This window comes from Scylla paramamosain, chromosome 4 (genome assembly GCF_035594125.1).
Source record: "Scylla paramamosain isolate STU-SP2022 chromosome 4, ASM3559412v1, whole genome shotgun sequence".
Classification (NCBI taxonomy): domain Eukaryota; kingdom Metazoa; phylum Arthropoda; class Malacostraca; order Decapoda; family Portunidae; genus Scylla; species Scylla paramamosain.
The window spans coordinates 4885056-4902417 of NC_087154.1; the positions used below are offsets into that span (position 1 = coordinate 4885056).

General features: G+C 38.9%; 1 protein-coding gene across 1 annotated transcript in view; it reads left to right on the forward strand.

Annotated features, from left to right (window-relative positions):
- The window catches only part of LOC135097617 (neuroendocrine convertase 2-like), a 52459-nt gene that overhangs the window by 25606 nt on the left and 9491 nt on the right, over nt 1-17362 (forward strand). Inside the window, 3 exon segments of the mRNA XM_063999555.1 lie at nt 4047-4155; nt 5351-5388; nt 7865-7941. Coding sequence (XP_063855625.1) covers nt 4047-4155; nt 5351-5388; nt 7865-7941 — 224 coding nt within the window.

A 17362-nucleotide genomic window follows, 5' to 3' on the forward strand; every position in this document is an offset into this window, starting at 1 on the left:
AAACATGAGACTCTTAATGCATCACCATTATAAATAAGGCTGCTTTCATTCACAATATAGAGAAAAGAACTGATTCTCTGATTGGTAGATAACTGGAACAGACTCAGAAATCAGCAAATTGTTAGCGCTGCGTCGCTGGGAGCTTCAAAAGGTCAAATAAGAGATTAGAACGATAAACTGAACGTCTCTCTCTCTCTCTCTCTCTCTCTCTCTCTCTCTCTCTCTCTCTCTCTCTCTCTCTCTCTCTCTCTCTCTCATAATAATAATAATAATAATAATAATAATAAATGAATAAATAAATAAAGCCAGAATAAAACTGCACGGATTTCAAGCACCAAGGGAATAATAATCAACTATATGGCATTAATTCCTCTACCCTAAAAATTATTTAAAAAATTTAATAAACAGTGGCAGCAACACATCCCCTCACCTCTCTCTCTCTCTCTCTCTCTCTCTCTCTCTCTCTCTCTCTCTCTCTCTCTCTCTCTCTCTCTCTCTCTCTCTCCCTCCCCTTACCCATCAACTCATACTCTCTCTCTCTCTCTCTCTCTCTCTCTCTCTCTCTCTCTCTCTCTCTCTCTCTCTCTCTCTCTCTCTCTCTCTCTCCACCCTAGCCAGCCTCGTTGTGTAAAATATCTCTCCTGCCTTTCCAATGAGATAACCACGTCGTTCCATTTGCTCTAATTGTTGTGTTTTGCCCAGTGCCTCACAATATTCCGCCGGTCCGGGAGACTAATTACCCAATGGTCTGATAGTCTGGCAGGTGACGTGCGTGACAGGTGTGAGGGGTGGCGTTGGGGGAGGGGAGGGTGTTGGTGGCTGGGTGGGTGGGTGTAATTGTGTGCGCGTTGGGATGACAGCGTGGGTGATGACAGGTACGGACGGGGTGTTGAAATATTGTAACGTTGTTGTTGTTGTTGTTGTTGTTGTTGTTGTTGTTGTTGTTTGCTCTCTCTCTCTCTCTCTCTCTCTCTCTCTCTCTCTCTCTCTCTCTCTCTCTCTCTCTCTCTCTCTCTCTCTCTCTCTCTCTCTCAATGCCGTTCGCAGAAAAGAAACAAGTAAAGGATCTGAATGAAAGACCAATTTAGTTTCTTGATAGTCCTCTCTTAAAATCTCTAAGTCGTAGGCACACACACACACACACACACACACACACACAGTTCCAAGTCTCCAGTACATGACAGAATGCATCCATTATCTTTACATAAGAAAAGGGAACAGAAGAAAATAAGGGAAGCTGCAATAAGACGCCACACCTACACGTAGCAGTCCCTGTATGAAAAGTATCCACCTGTTTCCACTTATCATACCCATCCATAATTTTTTCTGTTAAATATCACTAATACTTTAACACTAACAGCAAGATTACCGCGTCTATTCTATTCATCTACAAGTATTTTGCGAACCAATTTCTTACTCTTTTTAAATATAACTTCCATTATTACTCTGAGAACCAATTCTTTTATATATACTTTTTAATCTAACTTTATCAAGCTTAAACCCATAACATCTTGTCCTATCTTGATTGCTGACCATGAGAACTATGCTTAACAATCTTATTACAGTCCCCACACCACTTACAGACCTCTATCAGATCCCCTCTTAACATACGTCTCTTATGTAACAATCACTCGTTAATAAGTTAAAATATACACTAATACCAAACACAGGTGGTGAAAATACTCCATTTACGTACTGAGTTTAATAATTACATGAGGGGGAAGCTATACTAATAACAAATTAAGTCGAGCGAGTAAACTATTTCATTACGTACACTACAATATTAAAGGGGACGCTATTACAGGGTTTCTGAGGCCATATTATAATCAAGCAGCATTCTCATTTACGTAACCATGGCAACAGAAACGCGCAGTGGAGTTCATTGGGCTGACTCGTTGGCTCTAGCTAGTTAGTTGGCTGGCTGGCTGGCTGGCTGGCTCTCTCTCTCTCTCTCTCTCTCTCTCTCTCTCTCTCTCTCTCTCTCTCTCTCTCTCTCTCTCTCATATAATCGTTCTTCTAATTAAAATGTCATTATGGTTTTTTTTTCTTTTTATTCCACGAACAATGCAAGTTTTCCATTCATCTTATTCTTCTTATTGTTATAGGGAAAGAAGGCCTGGGTCTGACTCCCTCGGGGCACACACACACACACACACACACACACACACACACACACACACACACACACACACACACACACACAGGTATAGATAGATAAACTGAATGATAAATCAATCACACGGTATTTAGGTAGACATATAAATAGATAAAATGTAAAGATGAGAGAGAGAGAGAGAGAGAGAGAGAGAGAGAGAGAGAGAGAGAGAGAGAGAGAGACTATGTACAAAAACAAAACTATCGACAAGAATTAGTCGGGAAGCAAACAAACAAACAATGTTGAGTGGACGTGTATGTGATGTATAGCTCTCTCTCTCTCTCTCTCTCTCTCTCTCTCTCTCTCTCTCTCTCTCTCTCTCTCTCTCTCTCTCTCTCTCTCTCTCTCTCTCTCTCTCTCTCGTATCTTATCACACGTGACTGACAGCTTCTACCCACACATCACATTATATAATCCCCCTCGACCTCCAATCGTCATCACACACACACACACACACACACACCTCCCTTCCTCACTTTTCCCACGTCACTGTATAAAGAAAACAGAAAAAAAATGTTAGAACGAAACAGATCCAAAAACAACTTTCTTCCTTCCTTCCCTCCTTCCCTCCTTCTCTTTCTTCCTACATTCATTCCTTATTTTCTCCTCTATTTTCCTTCATTCTCTCCCTTCCTTTCTTCTTTTCCTCATCTCCCTTCTTCTTCCTTTTCTCTCATCGTCTCTCCTTTCCTTTCCTTCCTTCCTTCCTTCCTTCCTTCGGTGTCTATCTTTCCTTCATTCATTCATTCTTTATTTCCCTACGCTCTTTCCTTATTTAACTCCCTTCTGAACTTCCTTCTCTCATTTCTCTCTTCCTTTTCTCCCTTCCTCCCTTCTCTCCCTTCTTCGCTACACAAACAAAGAACACAAAAAGTAAAGCAGGCTGCAGCAGGAAGCCAGCAGGCCTACACGTGACAGTCCCTGTATAAAACATGCATATCTATAGCCACCCACTCTGCTATCCATAAATTCATCTAATATTTTTTTTTTTTTTTTCATATACTTCATCATGAATTCTCGGTCATTTCACACTCTCGTCTCGAATACTTGTGCATGAAAGACTCTTGTGGAAGTTACTGGGTTTTCAAAAGTGCTTTCGTGATTCCAATGAAGGGTTGATTAAAGTTTGTCTATCATTACTAAGATACGTACGTGGTGGTGGTGGTTGTGATGGTAATGATAAAGAAGATGATGATGATGATGATGGTGGTGATAGTGGTGGTGGTGACAGGCGGGACGAGAGAGAGAGAGAGAGAGAGAGAGAGAGAGAGAGAGAGAGAGAGAGAGAGAGAGAGAGAGAGAGAGAATCATCACTATCATCACCATCTAACCAACAAGATCCCATCATCGTAACACCAACTTAAAGCACACACACACACACACACACACACACACAGGGAGCGGGGAAAGCCACGCGTTGAATGGTCCCCTAACGACCAATCAGAAGACTTTGTCCGTACAGAGAGAGAGAGAGAGAGAGAGAGAGAGAGAGAGAGAGAGAGAGAGAGAGAGAGAGAGAGAGAGAGAGAGAGAGAGAATCTATACTCAGCAAAACCAGTCAGTCGGTCCTAACATTGCAAACTATAGCGTCTAAGAACACCAAACAATATCACGTACCAGTACAAATGAAAAAGCAAATTATCACCAATTAAAATAACAGAAACTCCTCTCCTTTCTCTTGATTCCCAATATAAACTCGTATAACCAACCCATCTATTACCAGCTAGCCAGTCAGTCAGTCCTAACATTTCAAAGGGTAACCAAACAGAATATACAAAAAATACAAATCAAAATAACACGGTATCAACCATTTCAACAGTTATTTCAGTCACAGAATCCCTTTAAAGCTAGCACCATGACCTCGCCTGACCTACCGTGTCCCTCCCTACAGAAAAACGTGGGCCAGAACGGAGGCAAGCCACGCCTGGACTTGAACGTGGAGGCGGCGTGGCGACAAGGCTACACTGGGCGGAATGTGACCACGGCGATCATGGATGACGGTGAGGCTACTGATGTGGTGGTGGTGGTAGTAGTAGTAGTAGTAGTAGTAGTAGTAGTAGTAGTAGTAGTAGTAGTAGTAGAAGAGTAGCAGCAGCAGAAGCAATAGTAGTAGTAGTAGTAGCAGTAATAGTAGTTTGTTGTAGTAGTAGTAGTAGTAGTAGTAGTAGTAGTCATTGTTGTTGTAGTAGTAGTAGTAGTAGTAGTAGTAGTAGTAGTAGTAGTAGTAGTAGTAGTAGTAGCAGTAGTAGTAATAGTAGTGTAGGTACTGATGGTGGTGATAGTGAACATAGTGGGTGAGGAGGAAGGGGGGATACACAACAAATAGCTCTGGTGCTGGATGGAAGGAGGAGGGGTGGAAAGAGGAGACAGGGCAGGAGATCTGAATGTTGGTGGTGGTGGTGGTGGTGGTAGTAGTGCTGGTGGTGGTAGTGGTGGTAGTGGTGGTGGTGGTGGTGCTGGTGGTGGTGGTGGTGGTGGTAATGATGATGAATGATGAGGGAGTGAGGGAGGGATCTGAATGACTGCAGTAATGGTTTTGGAGACAGAAATAGAAATAAAATAAGAGACATCATATTTGTGACAAGAAAGCTAAATTGAAAAAGACAATTATTCATTACAATACATATTAAAGTTAATCAAATGACATCTTACACAAAATAGCATAATCTTTTATAAAAATTGAGAATAACAGGGTAAGCAAGCCAATGTAAATCAAAGTTCACACAAGTTTTGTTTGTTAGAGACAATGACATAAATATAAGAACAGACTGCAAAAGCTTAGTTGATATACCTAAGACAATTCCTGAGTACTTAAAAGTTACTACCAGCCATCAACATCCATGAATCTATCCAACCTCCTCTTGAAACTAACTCCATGCACTTACAACAGTCTTACTATGCTGCTGCCTCTCATTAACAGCCCTAATGGAGAACCAGTTTTTGCATATCTCCATAAATCTAATGTTGTCTACCTAATAGCTACTTTTACATCTGATCTTGTCTAGCTAATAACTATTCCCACATCTGATTTTGCCTAATTTATGATCATTCGTACATTTTGCCTGTCTTAAGACCATTCTTACATCTTAACTTATCTAACTAATATCCATTTTTACACCTGACTCGGCCTATCTATTAATCATTCTCTCAGATGATTTCGTCAAGCTTGCAACCATCCCCTCTCTTTCTCCACAGGTATTGACTACATGCACCCGGATCTACGCACCAATTATGTAAGTGAACACTATTTTTGTACATAGATATAGAAAGACTACCCCGATCCCTTTTGCCTTTTCTGATGCTGCACAGAAAATCTCCTTCATTGTGCTGATACTAAAGCAAAGAGCAGGAGAGGAAAGGTAGAGAAGGAGGGCCTAGTAATGGAGAGGAGAGGGGGAAGAGGGGTGGTCTTTAGAAGATGATGGGGAGGAGAGGGAAGGGAAGGTCTTTAGGAGTGATGGAGTGAAAGCTTAGGTGGGGATCTGTACAGGGACATTGAGTGATATGAGTGTGTGTGTGTGTGTGTGTGTGTGTGTGTGTGTGTGTGTGTGTGTGTGTGTGTGTGTGTGTGTGTGTGTGTGTGTGTGTGTGTGTGTGTGTGTGTGTGATAGAAGGAGGTGGTATCAAATCTCTCAACAAAGGACACTGCAATATATTGGTTCCCACACTCACCAGGGGCTTGTTCAGATTAATTCTGTGCATTAGTTACTCTCCCCTTCCCTTCCTTTCCCTTCCCTTGATCGCTGATGGATGTGATGGGTCAGCTTCAGAGATTACACCCATCCAGCCCCCTCTACCCTTGTCCTATTCTGATATATACATGGGGAGCATAATTCTGCAGGACATATCTGATGCACTAAGTATGCATGAAGAGACTAAAAGGAAGGTATGGTCTATGGAATGATTGGATGAGTAATGTACATAGATGAAAGCAAAAAATAAATAAATAAATTTATCTACTTGTATCTACTATATATGTATGTACTAATCTAATTACATGCATACAGATAACATTAATTTACTGGCAGTAAAAACCTTGTAAGCAAACACAACAAGGAATATGATAAAGGAACCATCTCAAATGGAAAAGAACACCAATAAAAGCACATGCATACAGATATCATATAAGCTAAACCTGTACAAACAGATTCCATAATAGAAGGAAGCAGGCAGATCAGAATGTTTCCTGCTCAAAGAGACTGTAAAATATTTTCCATCAAAAGGTTGGAAGTTGTGGGCAGCACTTTTAAGTTTAAAGAGCAAGAGCCTTGTGGTGAGAGTTAATTGGCTTGACTTTAAAATGTGAGAAGTGGTTAGTTAACTAGTCTTGGTGCTGGCCTGAGTCAAGACATTTTACAGGAAGGAAATTTGAATTCAAGAGACTGGGAATAAAAGAGACAATTTTTATATGTATGCATCTGTGTATTCTGCTTTCCATTCAATACTGATGAATTGCTGGATTACTCTACATAATAATAAAGAGAGGAATAAGTAAGGTAGAGAGAGGATTTCTGCAATAGTGACCCCAAACAGGAGCAGCCAAAAATAAAATAAAGAAGAACTAATAAAAAGATACACTAAGAATTAAACACACAAGAAATACCTGCAGTGGAGAGAACTGGTAACCATTGGCAAGAGTGGATATCTTAAAGTTAAAACAAAACAGACAAGCTGACCACAAATCACTCAAGCCTTGGTGGTCATCTTGGCCTCATTAGTAACACATCAGATTCATGTTTACCTTGAGTGCTGATGACAGGGATTCAGTTTTTTTAATATATGAACAATTTAACCCTTTCACTGCAACACAAAACAATTAGCAGCACCAGAATCAATGCATGAAGTCTTTAAAAACATCTACAAGAAAATTAGCAATGAAAAATAATACATTTTACAATTTCTTCCAAATTCAAAGATTGGATGTGGCTGCAAAACAAGTAAAGATATCTCAGGTGATTGGTAATTAGGGAAAGGTGTACCAAGTGGCAGTCAAAAGGGTTAAGAAACTCATGGACTACAGCTGATTATCCTTCTGCTATAACTACCTACGTGCTTAGCTTTTTCCTTTGCTGTTAAACCTCTCACTGTGATATGCAACAATTCACAGCACTAAAACCATTGTATAAAATATAAACATCTATGTGAAATGCAATGAAAAGAATTGATTTTACAATTTCTAGCCAGTATAATGTTTGAAAATGGTTGTAGAATGAGAATAAATGTCCCAGAGTGGTTAGTGATTAAAGAGATACCAAATAGCAGTGACGGGGTTGGACGCTCATATCTGCAAAGAATTTATCAGGCATTAAGCTTTGTAAGGAGACTGTTAACAAATCAGGAGTCTTAAATAAAGTTGAGGCAAAAAACTGAGTACACTGAAGTGAGTGCAGAAGGTTACATGACTTCTGACCACAAATGTACTTCATACTGGACACACAAACACTCCTGCAGCTGACTCATAAAAAGCAAGATTGCACACATCAGTCAGCAGCATCCATAGAAAGAAGCTGCTGCCCTAAAACTAAACATACTCCCTGTCACAGAAATATATCACAGGGAGGGAATCTTTTTACTCCAATCACATCACCATCCAATGCTACTAGAGAAAATACAGAGGTTAGATGAAATGATAATGATGGTGGTGGTGGTGGTGGTGGTGACTGCAAGCCTCACAACACAACACTAATGCTACTTTTCTCTTGGCCACAGAATGCACGAGCCAGCTGGGATTTCAGCAGCAATGACCCCTTCCCCTACCCTCGCTACACTGATGACTGGTTCAACAGGTAAGCCCCAGTGTACCTTCTTGTTCTCCTGCTACACTGACTAGTCCAACAGATAAACCCCAGTACACCTATTGCCTTCATACACTGACTGGTTCAACAGGTAGGTCCCAGTATATCTTCTCATACCCTCACTACACTGACTAGTTTAATAGATAAGCCCAATTGCACCTCCTCACTATACTGACTAGTCTAACAAATAAGTCCCAGTATACCTTCTTATTCCCCTCCTATGCTGACTACTTAAACAAGCAAGTCTCAAGTCCATCTTCCCATGTCTCATTACACTGACAACTCAAGGCCTCACTAAGCTAACAACACAATACCTCAAGAAATACCTGGAATTAAACTGATCTCTTATATGAAACTCATCCTGTCTGACCTCTACAGGAATATCAAGTTAGCAGGCCTTTTGGTACCCTTCCCTGGCCTCCCTCACACGTAAAGAAGTAAATAAATAAATAGCGCAACAGGTAACCCCAAGTCTCTCCCCATGGCAAAACTTCTCAACACCATTACAACTTTCCCTCCCTTGGCTCCTAAGTTGGCATGTAAGGAGAGTAAGAGCTAACAGAAACAGCAAATGTCACACCCTGCCTCTCTGCCTTTCCTGCGAGGAATGTGAGGGATAGAGAGATCTTCAAATACAACATTTTTTAGGACAGCTTCGAATCCCACAATTTTATTTTTATGATAGCTTCAAATCCCACAATCTTATTTTTATGACAGCTTCAAATCCCAAACTTTTCTGTGTTGTTTTTTCGTAAAAGATGTAAGGACTAATGATCACAGCAAATCCTAGACTTTTTTTTTTTACTGGAAATTATTGAAATGAATAGTAACTGCAAATGCCATAGTGTTATTTTATTTTCTTCTGTAGGTCAAATGGCCTCTTACATTCTGATTATTCTCTTATGTTCTTGTGTTCTATTTTTTTCTTGGAAGGAATAAAGAAATTAATGTTTGAGTTTTTTCCATGCATGTGCAGAATTTCTGAAAATAATTAGAAATAATAAAAAAAATCACCCACACAAAGGCAAAATCATCTTTAAGTACTGTACCGTGAATGTAGAAGAAAACCACCTAACCCAAAACATCGCTATGATATATATACACAAATATAAAGTTAAACATTAATTTGCAAACAGGACCACAAATTTGTAACTGGCATTTTAGTTTTCCCCCTACTTCTATCACATTTCAGTTTTGAACTCTAACAAAAGTCTAGCAGTGAGTTCCAACAAACAGACAAGTGCCACAACAGGATTTAGTCACATGAGGAAAGTTGGCAATTCACAGCCCAGTTCCCAAATCTGCACGCACTCATTCGGCAAAAGCAAACACACACTAGACTTTTTTATCTTTTTTTTTTTTTTTTTTTTTTTTTTTTTTTTTTTTTTTTTTTTTTTTTTTTTTTGTACATGCGAGTCCTTTGAATGTGTAAACAAATTTTTCTGTTTGGGGAAATGTGTTTTATGCAGAACGTGATGCAAAAGCTGAACCAATACCAATACTGACATCTATTTCTCCAAACCTTATATACAGTGAAAAATATATATTGGTTGCAGGAGTAATATACATAAAAATTTAAATTAAAGAATGCTAAACTCACTTTTGATTTATCATACAGAGTTATGCCTTCTTTTCCTCACAGCCACTCATTCCTCTCCACTTCCCTGCTAAACATCCACGTTAGATCTTATAATTCAAACAAAAGAATATGTCTGTCAGGCTCTCTCTCTACCAAACTCGAAACTGACAGAACTTTAAGCGTTTCTTGTGCAAGTCCTCTTTAGGGTCAAGGAGTGTCACAGACTATTAAGTTTAAAAATTCCAACTCCATCAAAACTTCTCAGCACAGTGGAGTAATACCACAAGGCAGAGCAAGGAGAGCAGCACACCCCCTCAGGCCTCACCCTCAATGGCCACATTTCTAAAAGTATTACAGCTATTCATACATAATCCCTCTTTGAGTTCTCAATCACTCACAGAATTAAAGAAATCATACAAATAAAAGAAGGGAGGTAATTCATCAAGGAGAGAAAAAAAAGAATAAATGAACACACACACACAACACTGCCAATGTCCACCTGTCACTGTGAGGATGCAAAATATTGTTAGAAATAGTTATGTCTTGCTTACAGTGTTTTATTTGTAATCTGGTTACTCCATTAGATAAAACTCTTCTTGATAATCTGAAATGGTTTCCTTCAGTACTGATTGCAAAACTTCTGCACACAGCAGGGCCTCAATCCACACCTGTCTTGTAATTACCCTCACTACATCCTCAGCAATTATACAGTAAAGCACACCAATTTCTATGTCTTTCATCATCACTCATTCCTCTTGCTATAAATGAAGGTTTGTTGCTGTAATCATGGAGTGGTTGACTGCTAAAATAACTCTTCCTATACAAGCTTATTCATAAGTAGTAGGTAGTGTCCCATTGAAAAGAAGAAAAAGAAAAAAGAAAAAAAAAAAAAATATATATATATATATATATATATATATATATATATATATATATATATATATATATATATATATATATATATATATATATATATATTACACAGCAAATTTTATTTGGTAAATATTCACCACTTTCATGAATGAAACTATATATTTTAGATAAGTTTTGAAGGGTTTCAAACTAATCTACCACACATTTCTCTTGCAAATCCCACCATTTTTTTTTTTTTTTATGGTGGTGCAAGAAGAGACTGCTGACTGGCAGTCCACCACCTCCCACACTGCACTTTTCAGAAATTATCTGTAATTTAATTAATAACTTGTGAGGTTACTTTAATGACTTACACATATCTAACCTTAACCAGAGTAACCCATTACCTTCTACTATCACTCAAAATATAAGCAGAAACAATTAATTTAAGCATGATCATCAGTGGGTGGTTTATGTGATTCAAAGTAGAAAAAACAATCAATCAATATGAAGAGATTGATATGATGGCATGAGCACATTTTAAAGCAATACGGGAATGTGTGATCAATAGGTGAATGTAAGCTGAACTCAATGGCAGTGTTATCCTGTTTGCATGTCATCAAACAGCAATATTACTGGCAGAATTGGTGGAGCAGAATATAGTGCAAATGTGGGTCTTCAAGCAAGTGCACTGATCACAAGACATGCTCATAGTTATACAGGCAATGGTGAACCCAGACACATCCTAACTAGGTACGCCTCGCAGAATTACTGCGGAATATCAGCATCACTGCAATGCCAAACTTCTCCTGAGCTTTCAGCAAACATACTTAACACCAATTCAGACCTACACAACTTTCTGAAAACATGACCATTTGCAAGCATTCCCTAAGTTAAGCTGCCTTGGAACTCACACTGTAAGCAGAATTTGCAGATGATGTGAAGATCAGCAACCTGGGATATTTTTAGTATGGGCAGAACTAAGTCAGGTTAAGAGTTGTTATCAAATCTAACCCAATTTAACCTTACCAACAAGCTGGTCTAACCTATCTGAAATTATCCTCGTCTTATCTAACTTAACATAGTAACAGTAGATTAAATAAAGCAAAAGGAGCACGGAAGACCACGGAAAAGGCTCATGGCGGTAACAGGAAAAATGCACTGATGGCTGAAGACAGCAACAATAAATGAGACGCAGAAAACAGCAACGTGAAGACAAGTCACTTGATGTGACAAGCCGTAACAAGACCAACTCGCAGAAGAACAAGCCTAAATATAAACCGTGAAAACCTTATATCTCCACGAAAACACGGCCGAAATAGAGAAAAATCCGCGTACTTACCCCCTTGGTGGAGCAGAACGACCATCTTGGAAGCAAAGCAGCAGAAGCCTTTTTCGAGAACTCAAAGGTGTGCCATTTAACCACAGTGCCAAACTCCGTCAAGTCATATTGCTAATGGAAGCTTGCCCGCCCCACTGAAGCTTGGCCCGCCTCCAACAACAGGGGTCGAGGCAGGGATTCCCAGAAACACTCAAGACAACTTAGGCATTTCGAACTTCGCGGGAAGAACTCAGAAGTGACCTTGAGGTTGCTTTGTTTTGATAACGCTACGTGGGGTTTAAAGGGACCATGAATGTGGGGTTTAAAGGGATGGTAAATGTATACATGTTTTGAGAAAATAGTTATAGTGGTGATAGTTACGAGAATGATAATGATGGTGATGATAATGATGAGGGTAGGATGAGGAGGTGGAAGATAAATAAAAGTGGTAATGAAAATGATGATAAAGAATATGAAACTTCGTTTTGATGACTCACTGTGGATGTATAAAGGTGTAAGTGCAAGGAATGTAGGTATGTAAATAAGTGTCTCAGGGATGTGGTGATGGTGATAATATTAGTGTTAGGAGGAGGAAAAGAATAAATAATAAGAGAAGTGATAATTCTCATGATGGTAATGATGATAATACTAAAAGGGAGAAAAAAGAAGAATAGTGGTGATAATTAAGACGGGAATGCAACGTGGGGCTTTAAGGGAAGGTGAATGTACATTTATCGGGAAAGTGGTGATGATAATGGTTATGATGATGATGACAGTATGAAAGAGGAGGAGAAGGAAAAAGAAAAGTGATGAGGGAAATGATGAATAACTCCTGTGACAATTTTTCAAAGAGGAGCTATGACACTAAAAAGGCCGAGATTCAAAAACTCCCAGCTCTCTCTCTCTCTCTCTCTCTCTCTCTCTCTCTCTCTCTCTCTCTCTCTTAATGGCAGCCTAAGAATGGTACAAGAACCAGAGAGTTGCATATAAATGTAAAAATAAAATGTTCTGCAGGGGTGAATGGAAAGAGACAGGCAACTAACAGAGATATTGATCCTGCAATAGAGGTTCGTGATGACGGTGGTGGCGGTGGTGGTAGCGGCAGGAACTGTACATATCCTGAAACACTTCTGCGCCGCATCTCCCCTATATTTCAAAGGCACTATTTGAAGTTACACGGATTTTTTTAAGTGTGTTTTAATGGTTCTATTGAGGGATTAAAAAGATTTCTACATTATTAACAGGAAAGCACTCCTGAGAACCCGACTGATCATCTATGTGACCTTTGAAAATAGCCGTGGTGCGAGAACAGCGGTTCAGATGACGAGTCCTGGCAGAATAGTGACACCAGCACCAGCAGCGCCTTCTTCAGCATTCCTGACAACAGCACTGCTGCGTCGCCTTCTAACACACAGGCGCTCAAGAGCGTTGTGAGTCTCAACAGAGGCGTATTTTTTTTTAAGAAAACGCCTGCAGCACGCTACTCAACACTTCAACAGGTCCCGGCGAACAATAAATACAACAACAATACACAAGCAGGTGGAGGGGAAGGAAGAGGAGTAAGTTGAATGAGTGCAGGAATAGAAAAAAGTTTTTAAGATAGTTAAGCAAAAGAAAAATGTTTCCCCCCCAAAGGACAATACCACTTTGCTGGAGTTAAGGCTACTGGAGTGAAAATATAAACGAGAAGCAAGTTATGAAAAATAAATCTCTCAGTAGGAGAATGTTACTCTATACATTTGCCTTTGCATATCTTTGTATTGGATGGTGTCGCTTATTACAAAACAGCCTCGCAAGGAAAAATTAAATTAAATAAAGTTGAAATAATAAACAGCTCGTTCATGATGCTGTCACCCCAAAAATAACGGAAAGAAATTAAATAAAAAAAAAAAGTAGAAGATCTAAGAGAAAGGTTAGTTTATTTTATTTTTTGCTCGTTTATGTTCTCTTGTGTTCCTGTGTATTACGTATGCCACATTTGATCCCAAAATGCAGACAATACCGTATATTTTGCTTGCATCCCATTCGGTGACCAAAGGACCATGCAGTAGCCACACACAGCAGCTGTCTCAGGAGGCTCTCTTGATGCAGGGCAATAACACGCTGCCACGCACTTGGTTCACGCGTAAAATGAAAGCACTGCATTATATCAGTGAGGGACGTGAAGCCGGAATGTCCAATGTTCAGTCCTCGTACCTTCCGTTGGTTTAGGGTGTATTGTAAGATGATGGTAAGGTGTTCGGTTCTGTCTCTTGTAAATTACACTTCTTAACTTATTCAAATCAAAGGATTAAGTCTCTGCTCTCGTCTTGAATGGTTTGACAATAAACCTTTAGTGTTCACACCTCTGCAAAGTTTCTAATTTCTTCCACTTTTTTTTTTTTTTAATGGAGCAAGTACAACCTCGAAATAAAATAAATAAATAAATAAATAAATACATAGATAAATAAATAATTAATGATAAATAATAGTAGTAGTAGTAGTAGCAGTAGCAGTAGAAGTAGTAGTAGCGGTAGTAGTAGTATGTAATAACTCAGAGAATTCCTTTCCCTCCCCTTCTCCCCTGTCCCTCCTTTGTGCCCTCAAACGTTCACACCTTTGCAAACTTTTTCCTTCCCCTCACAAACACTTTAGAATCTTTCACAATGCCGTCTGGAGAAACTTGACTTCTTTCTCTTAATCTAATCCTAAGAAATGACCCGCCCCCCTCCCCTCATGCATTTGAAAATATTGAACAAAGACTTTAAGCTTTCATGCCTTCGGAAATTTATTTTTATTTTATTTTGTTTTATCTTTTTATTACTTATTATTTATTTATTTATTTATTTATTCATTTATTCTTTATTTATTTATTTTATTTTGGTTAGTTAGTTGATTAGTTAGTTCATACCTTTATTTTGTTATTTTGTTTCATTTGTTTGTTTATCTAGTGAGACAGTTAGCTGGTTAGTTTGTTCTATATATTTATTTCATCATTTATTTATTTATTTTAGTTTATTTAATTTATTAATTCATTTATTATACTTTGCTTTAATTTGTCTTTTTTTTTAATTCTTTATCTCACAGGTATTACCAAAAGAGAGAAACTGAGGTCTGAGAAATCAAAGTCTTTTTAGGATCAGTTCTCTCTTACCTCACTGAAATGCTCAATAAAAGCCTTAAAATATTCGCACCTTCGCAAAACCTTCAATTCTTTTACCTCAAAATTACTTATATATATCATAAAATTCAGGCCTGACAAACTAAACCTTTTACTTCACCTTAAAAAAAGAAAAAAAAAAGAAAAAATAGAAAGAAAAAAAAAATCATACATTCACACCTACAGAGAATTTCTTTCTTCCCTTACACCCACCTCAATCTTTTCACCGCGAGATGCAACAGTCCGCAACACTAAAAGCTCTATGCATAACGTTTATAACTTCATACATACAAGCAGCCATCAGAAAAGAAGGGAAAGGAAGAAAGGGACCGAAAGAATAGGTTCCCAACGTCAAACCAGTACAATGTTCACAAGTAAATGCTGAACAAAGAAAAATATAAAAGAAAAGAAAAGAGATTTAGACTAAATTGTGATAAAAGAACAAGGTGTCACACAGCAATGAAAGGGTTTAGATGGCAGAAAATGCAATCTTGGAAAAAAATGAGCCTTTTTTTTTTCTAATTTAACCGGAATGAGTTTTGCCTCCCTCTCTCCTCTCCCTCCCTCCCTCTCCGTGTGTTTCCTTGGCCTGGGTCCTTATCTGGCGCCTCCACTCCCTGCTCCTCTGCCGCGTGTAAGAGCAGGATCCTGATGCACTGCTAATGGCCCGCCAGCCTCCCCATGTATACTATTATAATGTGTTTATCATATAGATGCAGCCCAGGAAACACGAGGCGCCTAGACTGCAGCTTACAGAACGGTCATGAACACAGGAAATTAACAATTGGACTGCTTGGTGACAGCATTGTGACACTTTGTTACTTCATCCGAGTAACGCTACACGATCTGACAGTAATATAATTATTTCTCGAGTATTTTTCTTCGTTTCTTTATTAAGAGATACAATTTTTGCTTCAAAAATAACATGGGATTTATTTTTCATTGTAAAAACACAGTAATTCACATTTTCTCCTCATATTTATCAGTAATATTTATGCGAGAAGAAAAACATTTCATTTTTCAGTTTTTTTTTTTTTTTTCTTTCTCACCAATAACATTTTCTTTTAAGCGAACGATTTGCATCAATTACATATACATGACTTTTAAATTTATAATTGCAGGTACACAACAAAATTAAACCTCATCACTCATTGGCGTCTTTTACAAGGTACACTCTAAACATGTACCGCACCACTTGGAATATCAACCTTGAAGTCGAAAGATTTGATAATATAGAATTCAATGCGTATCACTTAGACCCGTACTCTGAAACGCTTTACTCTCATCACAACTATTTTCAAAGGCCACAGAGATGATTAACCAAGTTCTCAAGAGTATTTCTCCCGCCAGTAATGTAGAAATCTTGTTAATCTCTCACTAGAACCGTAAAAATACTCTTAAAAACTCGTACAACTTCAACTAGAGTTTTTAGGAAGTAGTTAAGATGAGGCGAAGAAGTGTTTCAGAATATGGTGCTATAATGGTCCTGTGTGTTCTGCATGTTATCTGACGCGCCGCCGAGCATGGAGACAACTGAGAGGAAGAGGAGAAATAATCGATCATTAGTCCCCTTTGATTGCTACTCTACGCGACACCCTCACTAATGCATTCATCAGTGGTGGCTGCGGCGGCCCCTGCGCTGGCTGGCCATGGTGAGATTAGCAAAGCCAGTGATACAGTCCACTTGGTTTTACTGATCTGATCTATTGTGAGAGTACAGTTATGAATGGGGTGCATGAACACACACACACACACACACACACACACACACACACACAAAAGTTGATTTTGTCCTCTCTATAAAATGAAAAGTACTTATGAGTCAACTCAACAGAGAGAGAGAGAGAGAGAGAGAGAGAGAGAGAGAGAGAGAGAGAGAGAGAGAGAGAGAGAGAGAGAGAGAGAGAGAGAGAGAGAGAGAGAGAGAGAGAGAGAGAGAGAGAGAGAATTAACTTAAACCCACATCTGATTATGCCATTAATGAATAGAAACAAAAGACTGAGAAGGAGAAGGAGATGAAGGAGGAGGAGGAGGAGAAAAAGAAGAGTAAGAAGGAGAGGATATAAACCTGAAATATGAAAGTGACATGATAAAAGAGAGAAAAACTATTAATATCTTCCTTCCTCCGAGTACACCATTAGTTAACAGAAACAGAAGACTGAGAGGGATGAAGAGGAGGAGGAGGAGGAAGGAGGCGAAGTAGTAGTTAAAACCGAGAAGGTATGATAATGGCACCAGTCTGCGGTCTTAGAGGTGTTTTCCTGCAAGGCGCCTTAATCCGCTTACCTCGGCTTCGAATTGTGGGTGGGACAAACAGTGGTGGGTGCAGCGGCGGCTTGCAGGCCTTGTGACGCGCCGCTTCTCTTGAACCAATTATGAAAACCTTCTGTGTCGCATCACTACATTTGAAATGCTCTAATTGAGGTTACATGAGTCTTTAAGGCTATTTTCTTGGTTCTAGTGACAGGTTAACAAGATTTCTACATTTTTTAATAGGAGAAACACTTTTAAGAACCAGGCT